Below are 24,901 nucleotides of genomic sequence, written 5' to 3'. Positions count from 1 at the left end.
GCTTGAAGGGAACTTATCATCATTATCATTGTGATTATTCATTAACCAAGACTTTTAAATGTTGGCAAGAGAAGCAAAACTGTGTTACTCTACACACCAATGTAGCCCTCACTGTGCTCTCTCACCCCTGCATTTTTCTAACATGAGATACAGTGCTCTCTTTGGCTTTGGGGTTTGAGTCCCCGATTTGAACTGATCAATTACAATCTTGAAAGAATGCACTTCAGAATCATAGAGTGAAAATGCTGGAGGAGGATTATAAGAATTATCTAGTACTGCAGTCTTTGATTTGAGGTCAGACTTTAGGAGGTCAGTGGACCCACTAGAATTGTATACAGAATTTTGTGTGCATATGCATTTTTCTAGGTGGAAGATCCATGACTTTTATCAAATTCATAACAAAAGATTCCCCGACCCAAAAGGGTCTAAGAACCATGAATTCTGGTCCATCCTCATCTCCCTCCTTTGTTACCGATGAAGAGCGTGACTCCCAGAGATGGGAGATCATTTGCCTGCGACCACACAGCTAGTTAATGGCAGACCTAAGAATTTAAGTTTTTTCTGACTAGGTCTAAAACCAACTCTGTCCACTATGCCAGAGTTGTTTTAGCAAGCTCTGGGGCCATGATAAGATATAGCAAGGAGATTGTAGACAGCAATGATTTGTGCCACACCTGTAACCCGAACTAAATTACCTTTGAGATGGTTTTTTATCACTGAAATTCTGTGTTTCTATCCCTCTTAATAGAGAACAGCATTGACACAGATGATCCCAAACTAATTTCCCTTTAGAAATCATTTCCATTTTATGATGAGTCTTTCCCACTCCCCATTAATCTCCCTTGCTAATAACACTTGGTTAGGGCTAATACTAAAATGAGTTTGCATTCCATGAGTCTTCACCAGCTGATGCCAGGGTAGAAGGGCATCCCCATTAGGACCAGCTACATAATTTGCAGGGCCCGGTGTTAAATGAAAATACCTAGCCTCTTGTTAAAAACGTACTAAGGATTTCAAGACAGTGACAGCAGAGGATTAAGCCAAGTAGGGGGGCCCTTCTAAGCATGGGCCCCTGTGCGGCTACACAGGTCACACACCAGTGAAGACAGTCCTGATCCCTATTAAAGCTTTGATGGTGCAGGGGACAAAAAGAAGTCACCTTGTGGTTTAAAATTGGCCACAGATGATCCCCCAAATTAGCGAGTTGTATATTCATAATCATGAAGACTTTTTGGCTTATCTGTGCATGTGCTCACACACACGCACACGCACATACGCACACACGCACACACAAATCTGTTGAACTAAAATTACCATCTTTTCCCTTCACCTAATGCCAAAATCCCAGACTCGTCTGCTTGAATTTTTCCTCTTAGGGCCTATTTTGCTGGCATTGTTTAAGCACACATTTTCATTACCAGTTTTCATAACCAGATGACAAAAGGAAAAAGGAATGAGTTCTCCAGGGGCACCTGAAGAGTCAGGTAGAGGCAGGTACTCGAAAGCAATGGCAGACGACCAGCAAGGGATATTTTCAGCTGCCAGAAAGGGGGTCTGCAGTGTAATGAGCCAGTACTCTCAGGCTTGGAACATACTGAGGACAGAAAGTGTTTTAAATTCAAGAAGCAGAACTCTGGGGTTCTAACAGGTAAGCAGGCTTACCAGCTGAGAAAATGACTGAGACTTGGTATACTTGAGTTCTACATATTTCAGTAGAGCCGAGGCACCCAAGCTGTCACATTTCGCACTTCCCATTTTAGAGGCATACCGGGGTTCCCAGTTTTATGCACAACATCTGTGCTTCGTCAGAGTTGAAGCCAGAATGCTGGGTGATGTCCCATTGGTTAGCTACACGCCGAAACCAAAATCTCTTGTGCACAGAGTGGAATTGACACCCGCAGCGCAGGCAGCACTCTAAGCAAACTCAGACTTCTCGGCAAACCAAAGGCCAGTTAGCACGGGAGCAAATATAAATTGGTAGAATCGATTTTTATCTGCCTCATGTGTAGTCAGTTGTTGTATAAGTGACCCAGTACTCTGAAGCCAGCTTCCTAAGTGCGTTTTGCACTCTGGAGACATCAGAAACCATCCCTCCCTGCGTTTCTCCTACCAAGGTAAAGAAAGAAATTCTGTCACCACAGCTTAAACCTTCACAGAGCTTATTTCTTCAGTTTTACAACACACCTCCTACTCCAAAGCCCATACTCCAGCTTAATGTCCATGAATATCTGGTGCATACCCAATGACAGCGTCAGTAGCTCACTTTTTCATGTATTTACCCAGTATGCACTGACCGGCCGCCTTGGGGTGCCCAATGCTGGGCTAGGTGCTCTGCTGCAGTAGGGCCGGTGAAAGGCATTTGCAGTCAGATTTCAACCCCAGTCAGAATTCAGTAGCAAATGCATTATCCACAGAATTGCCAACCAATGCAAAAATGAAGCAAATCTCTTAAAATTTTCTAACGTGTTATTAACTCTTCGTTTGCAGTGTCTGTGGGATATGAATATGAAATGTGCCCTGACTTTATTCTCTGGGAGAAAAGGACAGTTATCTTACAAGGTTTTGAGATGGATGCTTCTAACCTAGGAGGCTGGTCATTGAACAAGCATCATATTTTGAATCCTCAAAGTGGTAAGCACATTTTAAAATATTTATTAATACTATTTTCCTAATGCTGTACGTGTGTGTGTGTGTGTGTGTGTGTTGTGTGTGTGTGTGTGTGTGTGTATTACATAGTCATTGCATAAAATTTGGAAAAGTGCCAGGAAAAAAATTACTTCTAAGTCCACCACTCAGAGATGACCGCATTATATTTCTTTTCAAAAGCAATGATCTGATTTCAAATCAGTGCTAGTAGAGTGAGACTTCTTTGTCACATGTCACAAAATTATATAAAACTGGGTTTTAAGAATCATCTACCGTTATTGCTCTATCTCTAGTGATTAACCAGTCTATCTGACATTGTAACCAACTTTTAAAAAGTGGAATAATAATCGCCATATTTCATGCGATCTAACAGATCATCAATTATAAGTACACCATTATTTTATGGAAAATGTTGCCGGTTAAACTATGACATGCACTGATTGCAAGATACATACTTATTCCAGAGATGTGAAAATGGGAAGCCTTACACCTTAGAATTAATGACTTATCTATGTGATCCAGTTTTCAAAGGACTTTAGTGAACTCTGTCCTATTTTAAACACAACCCCGCAGTGTGGCCTTAACCCCATTGAAAAGATCAAGAATCTGAGGCTTAGAGAGTCATGTGACTTTCCCCTGTGGCTCACAGTTAGTAAGTGGCTCGAACTGTGTGCTCTTTCTCTACACCAGTTGTTCATCCACATAAATGTCAGAATACGCAGTAAGAAGCCAGGGACAGAGTAAAGGGTCAGTAATGGGTAAAAGAGGAAAAGAGGTAGGAGGGTCACAGGAGAAGAAGTGAAAGAATCTGGGGAAAGAGTCCAGCCCTGGACTTCACTTACTTTCAAGCCGCCTAATTCCTGGACTTAGGAAAAGATGAAAAAACAGTGAGAATCAGGACACTCCTTTTGGACCGCTTTTCCTGCTATCACGTTCTCCTAGTTTGTAATTTAAATGTTAAATAGATTAGGACCACAGGTGGCCCTTGAGCCCATGCTTCCTTCTCTCAGACAAACTGATTTTGCCACCCTGGTTGTATAAATGCTTCATCTAAGTTCCGTCACCTCCTCTTGCTGGGAAACCAATCATTGGCGTTTCCATCCAGCATCATTTGAACTGTTATGTTTTCACTGTGAAATCATATTTCTTTTCCTCTAAGAGGCAGATTCTGACCAGCCTTGAGTGGAATGTGTACTTTGGGTTATTTCTCCAAGACTGGGGATGTGAATGTATTGAGGCAGCTACATCCTTCCACCTGACTCTCCTTGTATGCATCTTACCTTTGTGAAACAGCTGGCTAAGGACCGGGTATCTTGTGAGGCCGTGAACTGAGCAAGGCTGAGATCCATTTCATAACCACACTTGTGGGCTTATTCATTTGCACCAGAGTTGAATCAGCCAAGCCAACCAGCCACAGAGGCTGGGAAATTTTGACTGGGTTTGCTCCCAGCAGAGAATGAGACCGCTTCCCATAGTCCTAGCATGGGACCCTGAAGGTGCAGGAGTCTGTTGCAGTCTGCCCCCTTTACACCTCCTTCTTCCCTTTCAAAGGAGATTCTAAATTCCATTTCCAACTGTTTGTTTTTTTAAGAGCAAAATTCAGGCACAGATACGAAATGTCAACTTTTTTTTCTGTTGTCAAAAGGAGAATCACAGTTTTAAAAGTACAAAAACGAAAGGGCAGATGCCACTTATTAAATTATTAGGTTTTTTGTTTTGATTTGAAAGAGTTTGACATTTTAAGCAGCCATTTCTTTTCCACTCACTTTTATTGGCTTGTATGGATTGTCTCTTTCAAATGCCTGTCATTGACATTAAACACAAAGTGGAAATGACCTCAATCGAGCTAGCCCCCAGCTGTGTGTACCCCATCTTATATCCTCTTACCGTTTGCTTTACCAGGCTTAAAAATTCAAAACAGAGGGGAGCCATTCAGAAAGTTGGCTTTGGGGGACCCTAATTTCCACAAATGTGTTCTTTCCACCCTAATTCACCAGTAATTCTTTTTTAGGTAATAGGTACCAAGTTATTTCTAAGAATCTTTTTAGCTTTATTGAAGTATAATTTATACACCATAAAATTCACCCATTTTAAGTGTACACTTCAGTGATTTTTATAAATTATAGAGTTCTGCAACCATCACCACCACACAGTTTTAGAGTATTTTTATCACCCCAAAAGGTCTCTTGTGCTCACCCCAACCCCACTAAATCTACTTCCTGACTCTTTCTGAGAATTTTATTATGAGAAAGAAACCTTAGTTGAGATAGAGCTTTAAAAAGGAAGAGTTGTGCATTTTATCATCTCATTTGTAGGCACATTGTAGTTCTAACCAAGAACTGCTCAGACTTGACAGGAAACAGATCTGAAGCCAACTCTGCCACTGCCTTTCAGCCTGCCCTTGGACACGAACACCTCGCTTGGGACATTTACGAAGTCTAAATCCCACCCGCAAAGGCAGCCTTCTAGTAGCAGGAATGATAAGTGTGAAGGAGCAGCGTTGAGAGGACCAATTAGAAAGCAATGCTTTTTTTCCCCTCAGGTCAGATAAGTCTTTTCTGACTGATTAAGGCAGAAGAAGCTAACTCTTCAGGCACCCCGCTTTTTTGATCTGAGACATATAGCAGATTAGAAACAAGAATCTGTCTTCCCCCAATTTCCTCTCACTGGTTAAAAAGACACCTGTAATTAGATGGGATGTCTGCTGCCATTCAATTCTTCAGTTTTTCTTTGGCTCCAGAATCATTATGCAGCGGGTAGTTTCTAGTAGGCAATGTTTTCAGACCATTTGTCATTTCAGTTGCAGCAGTTATATTTACCTGACAATTAACCATTGGTTGTGGAGCATTGTTTCCAAATATTATGCCTGATATGTAGAGATGGCTCCTGCTTTCACTGAGATTAAAAAAAAAAACCCAGAAACTTGTTTTTTTTCAATGTTATTCCTTCACAGTACATCTTTTTGGTGATTACCGTGAGTACATATTTATTCCTTTTAAGATAAATCAGTTCTTTAAAATTATGACAAATGAAAATGTGTACATGAATCATCTATTAAAGAGCTAAGCTATTTGTTATAGTATATTTTTATATCAAACATATCCCCTAGTGTGCCCTGCCAGCTGAGTGTTTAAAATTATTAGAAAGAACAATCAGGGTTCTAATTGGGTATCGTCATCCATCTGAAATGGATAAAGAATTTCCTTTAACTTAGCCTGCAAGATAGGCCAGTAGTTTGTCAGCAAATGGTTTTACTGGGAGGGGAAGTAAATTTCCATTGATCACACTGGCGTGTCTCCCAGTTTGTGTTTATATTCTCTCAGTTAAGTCCTAAGAGAAATATGTATGGTGTCCCTTGTTGTTCATAAGCCTGAAAAATGGTTTCTTCTTTGAAATCAGCATAAAGCACCACCCACTGGCTTCCAAGGGGAATTTCTATTTCAAACTTATTTATAAGCTTCAAAAGAAGTTCTAAGCAAGGTAGCAGGAGGGTATGAGTAGTGTGTTTAAAAGTGTGCTTAACATTACACAACAGACTTGGCTTTGGGGCAGAGAAAAGGAAAACCTGGGGACGAAAATGTGCAGTAGGGCCCTGCTGGTGGGGTTTGTTGACTGTAAACAAGACCCCACCCCACCCTCCTCAGCAAGAAGTTGGCCTTCATAAATAATGTGTGTAGTCTCAGGATCATTTGATTGTTTTCAAAATGAGCATGTGTGGCAGAATAAACTGGAAGGGAGGCAGCAGTAATTGATCAAGATTTCCAGGAACATAAACAAAATATTTTCAAAGCAACCTTTTGCTGAAGAATTGGTGTTAAATCATTGTCGCTAGATGGTATGCCCTGGTTCTATGTAATGGAAGGTTAAACAGATTCTTGAAACAACAAAAACACCCTTCAAAATGATCTATTTTTGCAGGGCAATACAAAAGGGGTTTGCCCATTTTTGTTTTGATTGCTTCAGCTTTAAGCAGGAATGGTAATTTCAGTACACAGGCACTTTAGTACCTTGCATGAAAGCAAGACATCAATTGTTGAGATGTAATCAGAAAGTACATTGCCTTATGTTTTATTTCCTTTAATCATTCTTCTTCTTTGATGGAGTGCTGGGCTTTCTAATAGAAAAGGGGAGTTTTAGAATTGCAGGCTTAGAAGAATGCTTTAGAATAGCCATCTTTAGTTTTTAAATTGCCAGGAGCCTGGTAATAACATGTCATTTTGAAGGTAATTGTTAACTATACCGTTATATTGATATAAAAAAAATGGAGATCTATCTGTGAAAATAGATGTTAATAGCAAATCTGGTATTTCCAAGCCAATAATTGGAAATATTTTTGAATGATATAACCTGTAGTGCATTGCTGAAATACTGACATGCTAAACAGTTGGTTTCCTCATTTATTAGAGAACATATCATAGTCTCATTGGTAGGATATTCAGTTAAGTGATCATCAGGAGATTTCTTTTCAGTGATGTGGTGCAACTGTCATGCCAGTTCTCATTCACTTTCTCCAAGTTCATTTAAATTGCGATATTGATCACACTGCAATTAAGTGTTTTTTGGGAAATGAAATTTTGTCCTTTTAATCTGACTTAATTAACTATTCTAAATCTTAAGGAATTTCTTTACTGCCTAATAAAGTTATTAATAAAATTAATAAGAAAGTAGTGTGCCTCAAGATCTCTATCTCATGGCCCTTCAGTAAAAGACTAGTTTGTTAGGACATAAGTTCGTAGCTGCTCCTGCAGGTCATATGTTGAAAAAATAGTCAGAAATCACTTTGGGAGGGAAAGTAAAATTACTTTAGATTTGAAATCCAAAGGCTATAGGAGCGTGGGATTTCTGTTTAGTGGGAGGTCTCTTCCAAGCGTATATTTGGTACCATGATTTTGTACATGTTTTACTCTCTTACTTATTCTTGCCAGCAATGTTCCTATTTCAGAGTGATCAGTAGTTTCTGTTGTAGGAATGTGGGACACAGTCGGAAGAAAACCGAGGAAGACATTTCAGGAAATGTTTAGGGACAGTAACAGGCAGTCGGAGGAGATAGATAGCAGGGGTCATGGGAGAAAAAATAGCTGCATTCATTCATTTGCTGTCAGTTCCTTCAGCCTGACACGTTAGCATGCCTTCTCACCACGTGGATGTTTTACCTGCCCTGGCTCATTCTGGGCAGATGAGCTGTTTAGCACAGCAGTTCTTGTTCCTTGGGTTTTCTGCCCAGGCTCAGCAGGTTTGCAAAATCATTGGGATTTGGACAAGGAAACGAGAGACTTGGAGCCTATTTTCAACATTTACTGAGCATTTCTAATGACTTGGCCACAGGGATTGGCACAAAAATGCAGAAAGGAGTAAGACAGAGAGTCTGCCTTCAAGGAGCTCATGTTCTAATGGGGAAGATACAGAAGTAATAGAAACTGTATTATATACAATGTGGCAAGTGTTCCAGTAGAGCTATGGAAACACACTATGCGCACACAGAGGAAGGAGTCACTAATTCTGCCTGGACAGGGCATTGGGGAAGAACTGAGCTGAGGTTGGGAGGATAGGTAAGAGTTCCCCAAGCAAGCAAGATGAGGAGGGCATTCATATCTAGAGGGACTAGATAACTACAAAAGCAGAGCGGAGTGAAAGCACGTGAAAGGAATTGTACATAGTTTGCTGTAGCTGAATCTCAGGATACAAATGAGAGGGCAATGAGAAGGGAGACTGAGGAAGGAGGCAAGAGGCAAATCTTGAAGGACTTCGTACGCCTTAATAATAAGGAACATGCCCCTTATCCCATCAGGTATTGGAAGGTATAAAGCCAGAGGTTGGAAAAATCTCTACAGCAGGGGTGTGGATAATGGATTGAAGATGAGTATGCATAGAGACCAGGAGACCAAAAAGTTAAGAAAAACTGAACTAAAGTGGTAGTAGAAATGGAGACCATGAAACTGGTTCAACATATTATAGGAGGCAGGCTCAATGAGGGTTTAGTAATGAATTCGATTTAGAGAATGAGGAAAAGAAGAGCAACAGTGGTGCCCACATTTCCAACTTGGGTAAATACACGCATGTTGATACCACTCATAAGATCAGTAGGGAACACAGGAGGAAGGGCAGGGTTTCGTAAGGAATGCAGAAAAATAATGAGTTCAGTTTTAAACTTGTTGAGTTTGAGGTACTCTGGGGGCATCCAAGTAAAGAGATCTAGTAGGAAATTGCATATCAGGTGAGACCTCTGGACAGGAGAAAGTTTCAGCATAGTGAGGTAGGAGTTAAAGCCGTGAGAACGGATGAGATCGCCCAAAGAAAATGACTGCAGAGTATTTTCCAGCATTTTCATAAGTCAGTATCTCTATTTCCTGCACTGATGGTAGTGAGATATGGTCCAAAAGAGTGGAAAATTCAAGTCCCTTCCTTATATCTTTGAAGTGCATTCTAGCAATATGATTTCTTTTCTTTTCACAGAAGTAGATTACCTTCCTGATTGTGTTTTGCTAAGGTTAATAATAAAATTGACTGATACTCCCTTTTCAGGAACCAGTTGCATAGTGAGGGTAGTTTGAAGTCAGACAGTTGTGTGCCAGGCATGAGAAAAAAGTCAGCCAGAGATGGGAAATCAGCCACAGATGATTCACAAAGTCCCAAATGAGCAGGAGATCATTAAGAGTTAGTTAGTCATCAAATGCTTTATTGAGGCATTTAAAATCAGCATTAAAAGGACTGGGTATATCGCCTCATTTCACAGATGGACAGACTGAGGAAAGGTGTTATGCTGCCGTTTGTTGTAGCTGTGCAGTTAAATAAAATCTGGGGTGATGTGCTTCATTCTCAGGTTCTTTTGTAGCAGGCTAATGCTCCTTCCTGTTTTGAATAATGATAGAGAAATTAAAATATTGCTGAGAATATTGTGTGGTAATTTTTTTATTGAGGTATATTCAGTTTACAAAGTTGTGTTAATTTCTGGTTTACCACATAATGTTTCAGTTACATATATATTCATTTTCATATTCATTTTCACTATAGGCTGTTACAAGATATTGAATATAGTTCCCTATGCTATACAGTAGGACCTTGTTCATCTATTTTATATATAGTAGTTAGTATCTGCAAATCTCAAATTCCCAATTTATCCCTTCACCCTCCCCTTTCCACCCTGGTAAGCATAAGTTTGTTTTCCATGTCTGTGAGTCTCTTTCTGTTTTGTAAATAAGTTCATTTGTGTCATTTTTTTAGATTCCACAAAAAAGTAATATTATATGGTATTTTTCTTTCTCTGACTTTACTTAGTATAATGACCTCCAGATCCATCCATGTTGCTGCAAATGGCATTATTTTATTCTTTTTTATGGCTAAGTAGTATTCCTTTGTATATATGTATGTGTGGTAATTTTTTAAATTCTTTTTTCTTGGATCTAGGAATCATACATAAAGGGAATGGAGAAAATATGTTCATTTCCCAGCAACCTCCAGTCATATCAACCATAATGGGTAATGGACACCAACGGAGCGTAGCCTGCACCAACTGCAATGGCCCCGCCCACAACAACAAACTCTTCGCTCCTGTTGCCTTAGCTTCTGGCCCTGATGGTAGTGTGTATGTTGGTGACTTCAATTTTGTAAGGCGAATATTTCCCTCGGGAAACTCCGTTAGTATTTTGGAATTAAGGTAAGTCTCCTCTAATCTCTATGTTTGCTTAGTGGATAAGGAAAAGGCAAGAATAAGATAACATGAAGAGACAAGGCATTGCCAGAAGGAGCCAAAAGGCATTTGCCCATATTGTAATACGGAGCTTAGATGCAGGAATAGGGACAAAGACATAAATCAACAGGCCTCCTCCGACTTGAAGGAACCTTTGAGCACTGCTTTGGAGAACCAGGAGGTGTTGACATCCCTGTATGTGTGGCCTTCCCTGGGTGCATTCCTGTCACTGACGTGGACCTCAGTACTTCTGAGTGCTCAGGTAAGTCACTCAACCCTTGCTCTGGCCACTAGGAAGACTGATCAAAAATCTCTAGTATTCATTCTAGCAGATAGAGATATTGTCAGATCCAAAAGGCTAAATTTTCTAAGTTCTCCAGGTCCAATCTTTGGAATTGGTCAGTTCATAAAAAGGAAAATGGTAGTCTGAGTTTGCGTGGCATGATAAAGGAAGAAGAAATAGTTTTTTATCCTTAAAATCTCTAATCCATTGGGGAAAAAATGATTAAAGCATTTATCTTTAGACTTTCTTACCTTTCTTACTCTGCTTTAGGGATTTTCTTGAGAGTACAAAGTATTTTTGACCCCTTTTGAAAGGAATTCATGCGTTTTGGTATTGCATATTCTGAAATTACACAAAGGTAACAACTAAATAGACCATGACGGATTCAGCTTTATTTCTCCCTTTCTAAGGATCTAAGACACAAATTTATGTCCCCTGGAGTCCTAGAAAAGGAAAGCATCCACGCCCATCCCAGTATGGATAGACAAACCTGTTTCCTTTCCCCTGGGTAAACTGGTAAAGCATTTCTTCTCATTGGTTATGACAGCTTTATCCCTGACACATGCCTTCAGGATCTTAGGCTGAAAGTTTCCCTATGTTCCAGAAGATTTTGATGCCACTCTATAAGCTATCCCATAAAACAATTGTTGCCTTAGACATTACCTCATTAACCTGAAAAGTAGTGACCAAAAATATTGGCTGGGACAACACAGACATTGATGCAGCAACTTATAACAGTTGGGACCAGTCAAAGCACATGAAAAGTCTTGGATCATTCTCATTTAACACCTATGTTCATACAACCATAGAAATTTGAATGTATAAGGACATTCCTTGAAATTTTTTAGATTCTTGAGCTTTGCTTTGCAATCTACCTCCCTTTTCTCAGACTGAATTAGTCCTTCATACCTAGCTGGGGAAATCTACTCCCAAGTCTCCATCCATTTTTCACATTAATTCACTCCAGTTTTAATACATTTCTTAATTATAATTGCAAACGCTGTTATAGAGAAGAAAGCTGTTAAATCCCTTGACTGATAAAAAAAATAGACTGTAAAGTTAAAATTTTATAAAGATAAAGCACATCTAGAAAGTCTAGAAAGGCACTAATTCATAATACCCTGCCCTAATCAAATGTTCATGTACCTCAGGATGTCACACCTCACGGGGATTTGTCATTACCAGCAGTATATCCGTCTGTGCACCTAGTTACTGGAAAGTCAACGAGGAAGACCGAGATGGTTGTATGCCTGGATTTGGAAATGTTTTATACAGTGTTCTACGTTGTTCTCAAAATCCTAGGGATGCTCTGTCTACATGATGCCAAATGTGGATGGAGCACTGAGCAGTTCGTTCACCATCTGAATGTTTCCAGGCATGCAGATACTGGCCATCAAATAGACAGAGATCTCTATATTTCTCAAAGGAAAAAAACCATAGGATTATCTATAAAAACAAAAAAATAATAAAATTACTATAAAGAAAACCCAGCTAAATTTAGTCCTATCCCTGGTAATTTAAATGCAAATTTACCTAAGGTGGAACAATTGTCATTCATAGGTGAGATTCTCCCTTGGTCAAGGATTCTTAACAGTTCACAAATTTGCATTTTAGTCCAAAGTACCTCATGACCTTCAGCACAAAGTCATTTGAAGAATAAAATAGAGTAACTTGGACCCTAATGGCAAAGTGATTTTCTCAGTATAAAGAAACATTTGTTTCTAACAGAGTGAAGTCTTTTCCAATCCCTCTGTTCCTTCTTACTCCTATAACACTGTTTTCTCTCAGTGTCGCAGCTCTCAGACACCTAGCCAAGCACACCCCAGGAGCTCACACACCCAGGCTCTCACTCAGCCTGCCTCTCCCTAGCTGTCTCTTCTGAGCTGATAGCCTTTAGAGCAGTTCTTCCTTTTTTTTTTTTTTTTAATTCTCAGAACCTTTTTGAGAATCTATTGAATGTTATGGGCCTACCCTCACCAAAGGAAAAAAAAAACAAAACACCTTCACACAAAATTGTACACATGATTTCAAGGGTCACATATTTTCCCTCTCTCCTCACGTACCCCTGCCCCCCCCCCCAGCAACCTACCCCTGTGGCTGAAGCCCTTTCATAGACTCAGGGTCAAGATTCCCTGCATTAGGTTCAAGGAGAAAAAGACAGTTCTCCTTTCTCTACTCCAACAGTCCTGTGATTAGCCATTGGAGAAATAAGCTGATTGAATATATATATATATGATCACTTTGAACTAATTAGTAAGCAACTCTAACTATTTGACTATAGTCAAAACGAGGAACCCAGTTTATGGCAGCAAACATTATCTGTCACGTTTACTCAGAAACTAGTATCGTTCTTATTAGATTCACTTTTTTTTTAAAAAAGTATCTATCCTGATCAGTAGCCTATATTATATACAGTGCATCTTTCACATATAATTGGTGAATGTATATATTTGCTTTTTAACTTTCCCAGGTTTAAATTTCCTGGGGAGAAACAAGTTGATATAAGATATCTTAGCAAGCATAATGTTCATTGAATTCTACTATATGTAGACAGAAACTTCATTTTGTACCAGTTTTTTTGTTGTTAGAATCAGTTAATTATTCTTGCCCACCCCCATGCATATTAGTCATTTTATTTGGTTGAGTCATCTGTTTCCTTGGAAACACAGACTATATATAGTCATAATGTTATTGGTTGCATTTAAAACTGTGAATGGAAGAGCAATATCATCCATAAGTTATTACAGAAAAGGATAGAGAACGTTCTAGCTCTTCACCCTCTGGCAGGTTATTCATTATAGAACTTAATAGAATTACTTTTGTGTCTATGAAATTAACTTCAAGTTAATATTTGGGTATCCTCTTATATGTCTTCTGTGGTTTAATTTGTATTTAAGATCCACAGATGTGTAGTTCTCAGCCCAAAGTTTGAGGACATTTTGAGAGAACATAAAGCTTGTTACTACTGGATGCCCTTCTAGATTTTCTTCTATTCCATCTTCCTGTTCCATATTGGACCACATTGAACAATTCCTGATGCTCCTTGACATTTCAAAGATTAGAAGACTATAGATTTTTCCTACCTCAGCTCTACTGATCCAAACCATCCCCAATTGAGTTTCTTTCATGTGACCTCAAAAATAATTTCATCATCATTGGTTGCCAATCATTTCTTTCCTCTAGCTGGTCCCCCATTCTCTGAATGGGGAGGGTAAGGAAAAGTCAGTTATGTCATTGTTATTAGCAACATGCCAAGGGTAACAGTATTGTTTCTTGTTATTTAAGTATATAGGCCCCCTTTGCCTGTTTACTGCAGATTTCATCCACCAATATACATCTTGGTGCTTCCTTTCAGTGAGAAAGTGAGGTAAGCTAAAGAAGGGAAGCTGATAAGATCATGCAGCTAAACCTACAGGAGTCTCAAAAATACATTCCATGAAGATTTTTTACAAGATAGATTCACTTCTGTGTGAGGCAGTATAGGTCTACGTATCCCTAGTGATTTGCTTCTCATTTTAAAATTTGAAACACACACACACGCATGTTTCAGTAACACAAAAGTAATATTACAGATTTGTGAGCTTAGCGATAGAGAAGTCCATGGAGGTATCTGGTGCAATACAGTGCCCACTACATCCCTGACAGTTGGTCGGCTCTACTTGGTTTGATCCCTTTCAATAATAGAAAATTTACAAATCTCTCTTGACAGCACATTGCATCTTTGGAAAGCTCTGTTAGAAAATTCTTCCTTCTGCTGAATCAAAATCTGCCTTCATGAAACATCTACTCAGTAGCGGCAAGTTTTAACACCTGAAGCAGCACAGAAACCACTTCCCTCGTTTCCCTGACAAACATTCACAAGCATGATGGCAGATGGCATAGGTTCCTGCGCTTTCTCTTCTTCTTTCGAAGCATCCCCCAGTCCTTCAACTATTTCTTCTCAATTATGACTCTGTTTCTTTTTCCTTTGATTATGGCCTCAGGGTCACTTTCCAGTTTTCTAAAACTTACAGGGATATTTATGTAAGTAAAAACAGGAGGCACCGTATCAAGTGCTTGCAAGAATTCAAATAGGAATATCCCCCGCTCCCCTCTCATCTTCTAATTTCACAAATTTATTAGAAAACCTATTAAGCGTGACTGGAAATGATTTATTCTTTATAAAAACCTCATGCTGTTATTGTTCAAGATGCTGTTATTCTCTAGATACTTATTTTGTCCTTCCCATAAAAATAAAAGAAAGAAAAAAAATTAGAGGCTGGCAAATGCTTCTTGGTAACTTGAGTCATTTGGCTTTGACAAATGTCAATGTGACATAAAAATTTCTCTTGCGATCTTACTGTTTCTTTTACAGTGACTGCTTAATATTTCTTACATGGTGCTCAGGACTCAACTCATGTGCTTGACTAGGTGTCGAGTAGAGCTGGACTAGCTCCCATTTAGGGGCAGTTAGTATGCTGAGGGGCAGTGGAGTTTGTAGAGTGCTCCGCTGAAGGGACAAATGGAACCCGGACTTTGAGAGCTCCAAAAATACCTGCGAAATGACCAAGGACCATCCTCTTGTCAGCAGCACTGGAGCTCCAAACAGAGAAACAAACTACCTGCAGATGAAATAGGTGTTTACCTTCCAATTTAATCTCATGTATCAGCAGTGACACTCAAAGGCTCCCTGCACCTCACCCTAAAACATCTTTGCTGGCCTTCCACAGCAGCCCAGTTTCCACTCTAAGAAATGTGTTCGTTTGAGCGAGACATTGCCTCTCCAAGAGTCCCCAGCCAAAGAACCTGTGTTAGAATAATGGCCCAGCAAGATAAAATCACCTTTAGTCCCTGGGCATGGATTTGTTTGTCAGATTGATTTTCAAACCAAGTGCTATAGCTGAAAGCAGGGCCCTAAAACACAAGACAGGTAAGTTGTGACAAGGCCAAGGACAGAGCCAGAGAATGAGAAGGATAATCTTAGACGAGGGTCTGTGGAAGGTGGAAACACTAAGAAGTCAGTGAGTGGCAAGAGTGGGAACTTGGTCTTCAAAGGGAAAGTACCATGGAAAGATGAGCAGGGAGGGAAGTCCGTTCTTTGACATCAAATATTTCTGACTAAGTATGAGGAAAGAAGCTGAGAACAGCATGAAGGACAAGCGAAGTGCAGCCACCACCACAGAGCAGGCCAAGCAAACTCCAGTGCGCCTGCTCACGAGGCAGCAATTCCGAAATGGGCATATCCATTCTTTCTCCATTCCCCACCTCACCAAAATATGCAAAGAATAGGTCAAACATGGTGTTAAGTGAAAGAAGCCAGGCGCAAAAGGATATATCTTATATGATTCCATGTATATGAAATGTCCAGAATCCACAAATCCATAGAGACAGAAAGCAGATTAGTGGTTGCCTGGGGGGCTGGGGGAGTGGTGGGAATGGGGACTGACTGCTGGTGGGTACAGGGTTTCTTCATGAGATGATGAGAATATTCTGGAATTGGATGATAGGGATGGTCGCACAACTCTATAAATGTACTAGAAAGTGGCGAATTGCACTTTTTTGAAGGGTGAGCTTTATGGTATGTGAATTACATCTTAACAAAAAGTTTTTAATTAAAAAAAAAGACTAGATAGCCCTTTTAATCATGTAGGTCCTAAACAAAATCAAAAATCTGCTTGAAGATCCTACCATCAAGATCATTTCTTGCTCTACAAAGATTTGCATTTCCACTCCTTTTTCCTCCCAACGCATGGCAAGCTTCAAGTCAGTTAGTTGCCAGGTGGTCATGCCCACTGATGGGCCCAGGCACTTGTGAAGCGCTCGCACACCGACACCTCAGCATGCAGTTGGTCTTGAGCTAGACAGCAGACTGACTGTGGTGCTGGCTCGGTCCTAAATCTTTAACTAAAAGTAATTCTGAGACAGAACAAGGTCACACACTGGAAATAAATTCCGTCATTTTCACTTCCTCCCCCTGAGATGTTAATGAGAGAAGCTGCTCTGCATAATATGGGACATCTTTCCAAATTCACAGTGACATTATTGGCAGGATCAGAAGCAGCTGCAAGAAAGTCAAACCATCCCCCTCCCCACCCCTTGCCATCACCTAAGAATTTCAAAACCCTTTGTAGTCACACAAATGGTTCTGTACCATAAGAATCTGTTGTAGATAAAACCCTGCTTTAATGAGGTCCTAGTGCTTTCACAGCTCATCTTCCTTCAAGAGGATCAGGTAACAGTGATTAGAACCAGCCTCAAGCACACTCACCCAGTAATTTAGAAGCTATGAAAACAAGCAAGTGTCTAGAGACAGAGAAACTCAGAGGTTCAAATGCCTGAGGCCAGGTTTCTAATCACATCTCCCCACCCTTACCTTTTGATCTTTTGTGTCAACCCATAGGATACCCACCCTTTAGAGGCTGGCCCCCTGAAACAGAAAATTCAGTGGATTCTTACCTGTAGCCCAACTAGTAAAATCCCAGCAAGATTCTCTTCAAAAAGAGTCGACTCAGTTGTTGCAGATAACTTCAAATGAAATCATTTTGTTTCTTTTCTTCTTTCCTGATGTTCCAAAGAATAAGAACATTTTTCTCATTTAGATAAAAAGATTTATTATCTTCATGTTTTTCAAAATGACATAAGGGCCAGGTTTAAAAGGATTTCAAATTTTAAATGACTATATTTCACAGATGATTATAGCCTTTTAATTCTGGGCAGATTTGACCCAAAGTCGGCCTATACACCGACTTTGCTCTCTGTGTGAGAAGCCCCACACCAGGTCCCAGAGTGAAATACCGCAAGCAGTGCCCTGTGCCAAGAGGCTTGCAGATCAGGGTTTTCTGCTTCTGACCTGACAGTTTTGTTTTGCACACCCCAGTTGCCCTCTTGGAGCATGGGTAGCTGGACAACACAAGGCCCTAGAAGTTTGATGTACACGATATTTTATTGAAGCTATTTTGATGCAGCAGTTTTGATGCCAGGGACGTTTTGTCATGGTCGAAGAAAAAACTTTTATACTTTCAATTTGTTGTTTTTTTTTTTAACATTGCTAAGTAATATGCTAATGTGCACAAGAGATGTCCCTATCTTATGTCTGTGATTATATACGTGGCTTAAGGTTGGGTTTTAGGATGTCTTTGGCACACAAGATGATAATAGAAGAGTGAATTTGCATTCTGATACATGGCTTTCAAAACAGAGTCTAGAATGGTCAGACCCTGTGCCATGGCTGCTTCTTCAAAACCTAGCCCAGTGGTTCTTAAACCTGGCTCTGCATCAGAATCACCCGCTGAGGTAGTTAAAGATGGAATTCCTGGGCCCCACTCCCACCCTTTTGGGATTCGGATTCAGTGTGACTGGGGGCAGCCCCAGGAAGCTGCATATGCGGCAGGAACCCAACTGATTCTGATGAAGACCTTCCAGAGAGAACTTTTTGAAAAACTGCCTTAGAGCTTTGCCCACCCACCAGGCAGGATATTCAGTCACCTTGACTCCATCTCAGGAGGAGCACCCGGGAGGGATTGGATCCGCTCTGCCTTGTACATCTGACTAAGCGATCCCTGTGGAGTCCCTCTAACAGCCACAGGCTGAGTTAGGAGCGCATGGGTCTGGTTAGACTTGGCTTGTTGAATGATACTGATGACTCTCTGTTTGCTTTTACTTGCCACTCGTGGATACCTTGTGCACCCTAGAAACAGAGACACCAGACATAGGTAAGCAAATCACGTGGGTGGCTGCCTAATGCCCCTTTTGCCTGACAGGCCACCTCCTAATAATGTGCTAACAGGGAAACGTTACCTCTTAAGTAAGTTTACAGGAATAAGGTGAAGGTGAACTTGGAGGTTGTAACTCAGGTAAGTGTCTTCCAAAAAGAGAGTGTGCCACTAAGTGGGAATTTGCTGGAGAATCAGAATTTACCAAAAAGAAAACAAGATAAGTGGAAGCTGGCAGTTCAATACTTCACGGGCAAGCAAGGCCTTAAGTCTCATTGTTTTCCTTAGGTGAGATCACAAATGAGTCTGTAAGTTCAAATAGATTCGACGTTTGCAAGGTGCAGGTAGAGAGAGAGGTAGCACAGCCGTCTTCCTGCTTCCAGACATGGGGCTGACGAGTGTATTAAGAGACAGTGACCATGAGGATCTTCTTGAATAAGATTTTCCTTTTTCCTTTTATGCAACCTCAGGGTTTCTATTTTACTCCACCAAAAAGAAATAATAGAAAAATTCTAAACTGACCATTTATCAACGAGGGCACATAGCTCTGAAATTAATCATAATGAGTATTTCTGTTCAGTTTGTTTATGCATTACACTTGTCAGAACTGTTCTAAATTACCTGAAATTGCAAAGGAGAAAACTGAATTTGTTCACTTTCGAATGACAATTGTCATCAGAATGGCACTGATAGGGTTTGTAACTTGCATTTCGTTTGGGAGATGCCACTTCCTAAATGCCAGTGCACAAGATCAGCCTTGCTACTTTGGCATAACTGATTCCTTAAGCAAATTAAATTGGTTGTCAAATTGCTTACTGGGGAAGCGTTGCACAGTATTAATTATAAGCATTAATTGCCCATTTAACAATCTGTGTGATTTTAAGTAGCACGAATGGAGTGATCTTTGCTAAGTTGAAGGGCGTTGCTCGAATGTAAAACTAGCCAGAAGGTGACAATATATCTAACGCTGAAGTCATAAGAGAAATCTTCATGTATCTCAAATGACAATATGCATTTAGACATGAGGGACTAGAACAAATTGAAATGTAGTCCAGTGGTTTTTCTTTCTCAGGTTTGGCATGTTTTCACAAAGTAGAAAGAAACCAATCTCAAAAAAGCTGACGTGCACTTGGGAAATGGCATGAAATGGCAAGAAATTGCATCTCAGTATAGGAGACCTTCCTGACTGTTGGCTGCCAAGAAAATAACAATCAGATTTGAATTTGGGGCTTTGGTCTATTCCATTTTCTAAAGGCCAGTGTGCAAAGCTTGAGGACAGCCTCGCTGAGCGACATAGGATGTGTTGGTCAGTTAAACGAACACAGGAGCACTGATTTTTTTTTTGCCACCTTGAGAACAAGAGTATTGTGAAGGGATTTATTTTGCACACACAGTCATATATGATCTAATCTAATCTTAGTCCAGGCCCGGACTTGTTAGTGACCCTGGGTGAGCCTTCTATGTGTCTGAGTTTCCCCAGCTGAGATTTGAGGAGAATGATAATTCCAACTTTCCTCACACACATTGGGGTTATTCAATAATAAATGAATGTAATGCATTCCAAAGTGCTTTTGTGCAAATAACATTTCTGTTGGAAAAACAGCCTATGGACTTCTCCTAAACAAAACATGATTAATCTGGCTCAGTTGAAATGTCCACAAACTGGCTACCAAAGTGTTGAAGGTTATTTCAGGGAAGGGTTGTGACCCTTTCTTTCTTCTAGAAAGATCTAAGGGCACTGGAAAAAGTTTATTCTGAAGGCAGAAGTGCAACTAAATATGTCAAAACTTTTACCCAAACCCCTATTTAAGCAGTCTTTGCTTCAGAGGTGCTTTGTCTGATATGACTGCCATATCAATTCTGGAGTCTGTTGGGGCCCTTTACAGTTTATTTACAGCAGCTGTCACGGTGGTTCCAGGGTTGAAGATGTCCCTGGAATCTACCGGATTCTCTTATTTGATGAAGGTAAGTAGGAAAAAATCAAGTATTCCAATTGGATTTGATTTTTTTTCCAATTAAAACCATAAACTGGGTCTCAAGTCAGTATTTACCAGCCTTACTATCATTAACACACATAAATATGCTTAGAGGGCAGATGCAATTACAAATACAATCAGGAACATGCCAGTCCTTAAGAGTATTTTAATTATTCTGATGACCCTCTCTCCTCCATTTTGCTTGACTAAGTACCCAAGGCCTGAACTCTTCCATATCTTAGTTTCATGTCTAGCAGTTTATTTTAGTTCAGCACTTACTGAACGTCGACCTTGTCAGACACTCTGTTGGCACTGAAGTACAGAGAGGAATAAGGTTCCTATCTGTAAAGAGGTCACAGTGTAGTTGGAGAGAGATATATGTGAAAAAAACAGTACTTACACCCAGTGCTCAGATCTCAGTTTCTAATACCATTCTCCAGTAAAAGGAACCAGGGGTCTTTGGAGAAATGATTCATTCTAGTCCTGGGGAAGGGATTATACAAAATGAGCCTGGAGCATTTGTAGTTCCAGAAAACAAGGAAGTGCTCAAAACAAAACAAAATGCCCACATTGATATGGGGGTATATAAGGGGCCCCCAAGCCAACAGAAAGAGCTCCTAGTGGCCAAAGCTAGAACAATTTGACCAGCAAAATAAAGTAGCATTGAATTTTAATGCAAAGTATAAAGCAAATATTCACAAATCCATACTGATATAAATAAATGGTTGAATTCATAAATAAATAGCAGAGAAAAGACAAAGCTCTCATGAAGAATTCCAAACAATGTATGTAAGTACTCGACCCTCAAGGAGGTGGAGTATAACTCCCTTAAGTGTTGCCTTCGCAGAGTGACTTCCTTCCCAAAAGTACAATGTGGAAAGTGGGAGAGAAAGAGTTACTTTACAGTGGAGACACCTGACAAACATTACCTTAGCCAAGCGATCGAGGTCAACATCAGCAGTGATAAGTCATGTTGATACTATGTACCCTTGATTTGATTTGATGAGAAGGGCACTTTACCCTTGTGGTCTTCGTCCCCAAAATCTTAACTCCTGTCCAACGATGAGGAAAAAAATCAGACTCTTCCTGGTGGAGAACATCCTACAGAATCCCTGACCAATACTCCTGTTAAGATCATCAAACACAAGGGAAGTCTGTGAATCTCACGGCCCAGAGGAGCCTAAGGAGACATGAAGACTAAATATAATTTGGTGTCCTAATTGAAATCTTGAAACAGAAAAAGGACATGAAGTAAAAACTAAGGAAATCTGAGTAAAGTATGGGCTTCAGCTAATAATTTTAAAAAATAATGCTAGTACAATGTGATAGGTGCTTCTAGGTCACGTGTCCCTCCTCTCTGCTCATTTCTCTCCCTTTCTACCTCTGTTGTAACACTCGGATTTGTGACACTCATAGCCTGTTTACTGATCTGACTCCCTCACTAGACTGAGTTTCATGAAGAAAGAGGCTGTGCTGTACACACAAGGTGGTCTCCAGACCATAGCACAGTTCCCAGGCACATTGTTTGCACTTAGTAAATACTTTTTAATGAACTGATGAGCAAATACACAGTACAGAAATGGTACCAAGGAAGAAGTGCAGGTGAGAGTTGGTGGGGCCTTAGACTGTGGAGATAAAGAGAAGGCAGCAGATTGGAAAAGAGTTTAGAAGGTAGAACTTTTTTTGAGTGATGTTTTACTGGATATGAGGAATGGTGGAAAGAAGGAGCAGGAAAGAATGGCTTCTTGTTTCTGGCTTAGACAACTGGGTGTGAGGCAGAGTGCTGGGCAGTGAGCACATGAGAGAGAAGACAAGGTTGCTCTCCTCCAAGGTCTCATGGTTTATTGGGGGATACAAGTACATTTTAAAAAATTAATGATATTTAATCCCCAGAATAGAGGTAAGTGTAGTGCAAATAACAGTGCCTAGAGATTTAATGACAGCTTCCTTCAGAAGATGATGCCTGAGTAAAGCCTTAAAAGACATATAAGAGTTAATTATTAAGTGAAGAAAGGAATGTGTTCCATACCAAGGAACATTTAAAAGTTTGTAGAGCTTTTAAAGATGGGAGTCAAAGTATCAGAATAACCCTGGAGGCAGTATAGGGGGCAGAGGGGATGGATTTAAGATTTTAACACCTCCTATGGGCAGGACTATGGACAATATTCTAGGCCAGAGATGACAAGAGTTAGAACTAATGTGATGGCAGGAAGGGTACAAGAAGAGAAAGATTCTGAAAGCTAGTTTTCAGGCACAGTTGCACGTGGAGAGAAAAGGAGGAAGTAAGGGTTAGACTTCCAGGTTTGGAGCTTGGATGATGTCAGCAGTACATGAACCTTCAGTTCAAGCGAAATGTTCCCAAAACCAAAGTTCCTGCAGCCATCAGAAAAATGAAATTAGGAAGAATCAAAACTAATGAACAACCTCAGCCATGTATGCAGATAAAAATAACACAGGACCCTATGTGAATGTGTAATTGAAGAGTTTCGGAAATAACCAAAATACAATCAAGGTTAACTTGAGTGTCACCTTTAGGACGTATAGGTGATTGTGATCATACCAAAAAAAGATCAAACATAATCACTTCTATCAAGCACTGAAAGAAGAAAAAATGGATTAGAGAAGTGTGGTGGTCACCTAAAAAAAGGAAGTTTGGCGAGGAGAGGTTTGGCATAATGTATCTCCAGCACAGCCCTCTATAAGCCACCCTCCTCAAGTTTTGTGCATGCCTTTCAATTTCCAGCAGGAGCCTGTGAGGATGGTAGTGACCCCACGTGAGGCAGAAAGCTCAGAAGACAAGAAGTAGGTTTTTGAAGGATGGGGAAGGTAGGAAGAGAATGACTTCTGTTTGGATTTGTTGAGTTTGAGGTGACTGTGAGACATCCAGGCAGTCATCTAGTAGGTCATTGGAGAACTGGGTATGAAAGGTATGTATGAGAAAAAGGATCTCCTGGGATTTTCTCTCTTCTGCTTCTTCCTCTGCCTCCAAATGGATGGTGTTGGAATATTAGGATCATTACAATTTAACAGTACACATTGAATTTTTTATACTCAAACCCATTACTGGAAAAACAAAGAGGTATCCATCTTCTCAGTACATCAGAAGGAAAATACATTCTTTCATCTCTTAAGAGAATTTTCTATTTGTGACAAAAGGCGGACCCTGGGGGTATACTGAACAAATTGCTTTGAATAACTTTATTTTTCTCTTCCTTAGCACAAGTCCTGCTCACAAATACTATCTGGCTATGGACCCTGTGTCTGAATCACTTTATCTATCAGACACCAATACTCGAAAAGTGTACAAGTTGAAATCTCTTGTGGAGACAAAAGATCTGTCCAAGAATTTTGAAGTGGTGGCCGGAACAGGTGATCAGTGCCTTCCCTTTGACCAGAGTCACTGTGGAGATGGAGGAAGAGCGTCGGAAGCTTCGCTGAACAGCCCTCGAGGTAAAAAAAAATCCTTTTGTCATCTAAAGATTTCATTTGACTTCACAGAATCCCAAGAATGTTGCTGCACTGTTGTCCACCCCTCTCTGAAGTCTATCCTGGAAGATAGGCACACCCAGGACTAATTTGTGGCCAAAATGCATTAGAATAGTCATAACTGTTACGAAAATATTAAAATACTTCTTTTCCGGTTGGTAAATAATTGTTGACCAGAACCCACTGTCTCCCTGGTCCCTGACCCCCACCCATCCCCAGGATCTTCCTGGAGACTCCCTACAGCCCAATAACTAAAGGGTTACCTCCCGGCCCAGCAGAGCCTCAAGGAGGAGGGCTTTAGCACCGTGGTCCGCACTGGTTGGGGTCAGGTCTGTGCCACCTTATACTGCTTTCAAATATATTGACTATCTCACAGACTTTAGACATTTCTGGGTTTTGTGTAGCAACCAACCTTTAATGAACCTTCTTTCCATTAATTTATCATTTATCTAAATCATTCTTAAAGCTGTTTATATTTTCAATTTATATCACTCCTACTATAACAAATTCTTTTTTTTTTTTTTTTTGCCTTCTGTGAGAGACTGGTCTTACTGTTATTCATACTAAATTTAACTTCTCAATCTTCAAGGGCCAACCCTCTATTCTGTTGCCTGGGATTTGTAAATAAATCTGTGTTCCCCAAGTCAGCCTCATGATTTTATAGACTTGGATCATATCTCCATCTTAGGCCACTAACCTGAAGGACAGTTAACTTTTAAGTCTGTCATTGTATATCATCCACCTTTTCTCCTTAATTATTTAATCATTCTTCTCTGTTCCTTCTCCAAGATGGTGTGTGTTTTTATTTCAGTAAGTTTTGTGAAGTATTCATTTTAGTGGGTTTTAAGAACCTAATTTTTTTTTTTACTATTACACACATAATCACAACTGTTGAAGAAAAATTAGAAAAGAGAAAACACACAACAAATACATTTTTAATTAAGGTCACCCATAATCCTATCATATCTAGAAAACCACTGTTAACATTTGAATATATATCCTCCTAGACTTTTTTCTCCGCATATCATATATTTTATTATCTAATGATGAAATCATACTATAGAATGCTGTTCTGTAACCTGCTTTTCATACTTAATGTATTATGAACACCTTTCCATGCCAAAAAATATAG

The 24,901-nt window shown here is 40.0% G+C and overlaps 1 protein-coding gene across 1 annotated transcript in view; it reads left to right on the top strand.

Annotated features, from left to right (window-relative positions):
• Positions 1 to 24,901, top strand: part of TENM1 (teneurin transmembrane protein 1) — a 706,272-nt gene that overhangs the window by 588,767 nt on the left and 92,604 nt on the right. Inside the window, exons 22-25 of the mRNA XM_072956695.1 lie at positions 2,488 to 2,631; positions 10,051 to 10,300; positions 18,287 to 18,307; positions 23,501 to 23,733. Coding sequence (XP_072812796.1) covers positions 2,488 to 2,631; positions 10,051 to 10,300; positions 18,287 to 18,307; positions 23,501 to 23,733 — 648 coding nt within the window. The remainder of the gene's footprint in view (positions 1 to 2,487; positions 2,632 to 10,050; positions 10,301 to 18,286; positions 18,308 to 23,500; positions 23,734 to 24,901) is intronic.

The sequence above is a fragment of the Vicugna pacos genome, chromosome X (assembly GCF_048564905.1).
Source record: "Vicugna pacos chromosome X, VicPac4, whole genome shotgun sequence".
NCBI lineage: Eukaryota > Metazoa > Chordata > Mammalia > Artiodactyla > Camelidae > Vicugna > Vicugna pacos.
The sequence above is the reverse complement of the archived record's forward strand: the minus strand, read 5'-3'. Positions and strand labels throughout refer to the sequence as shown.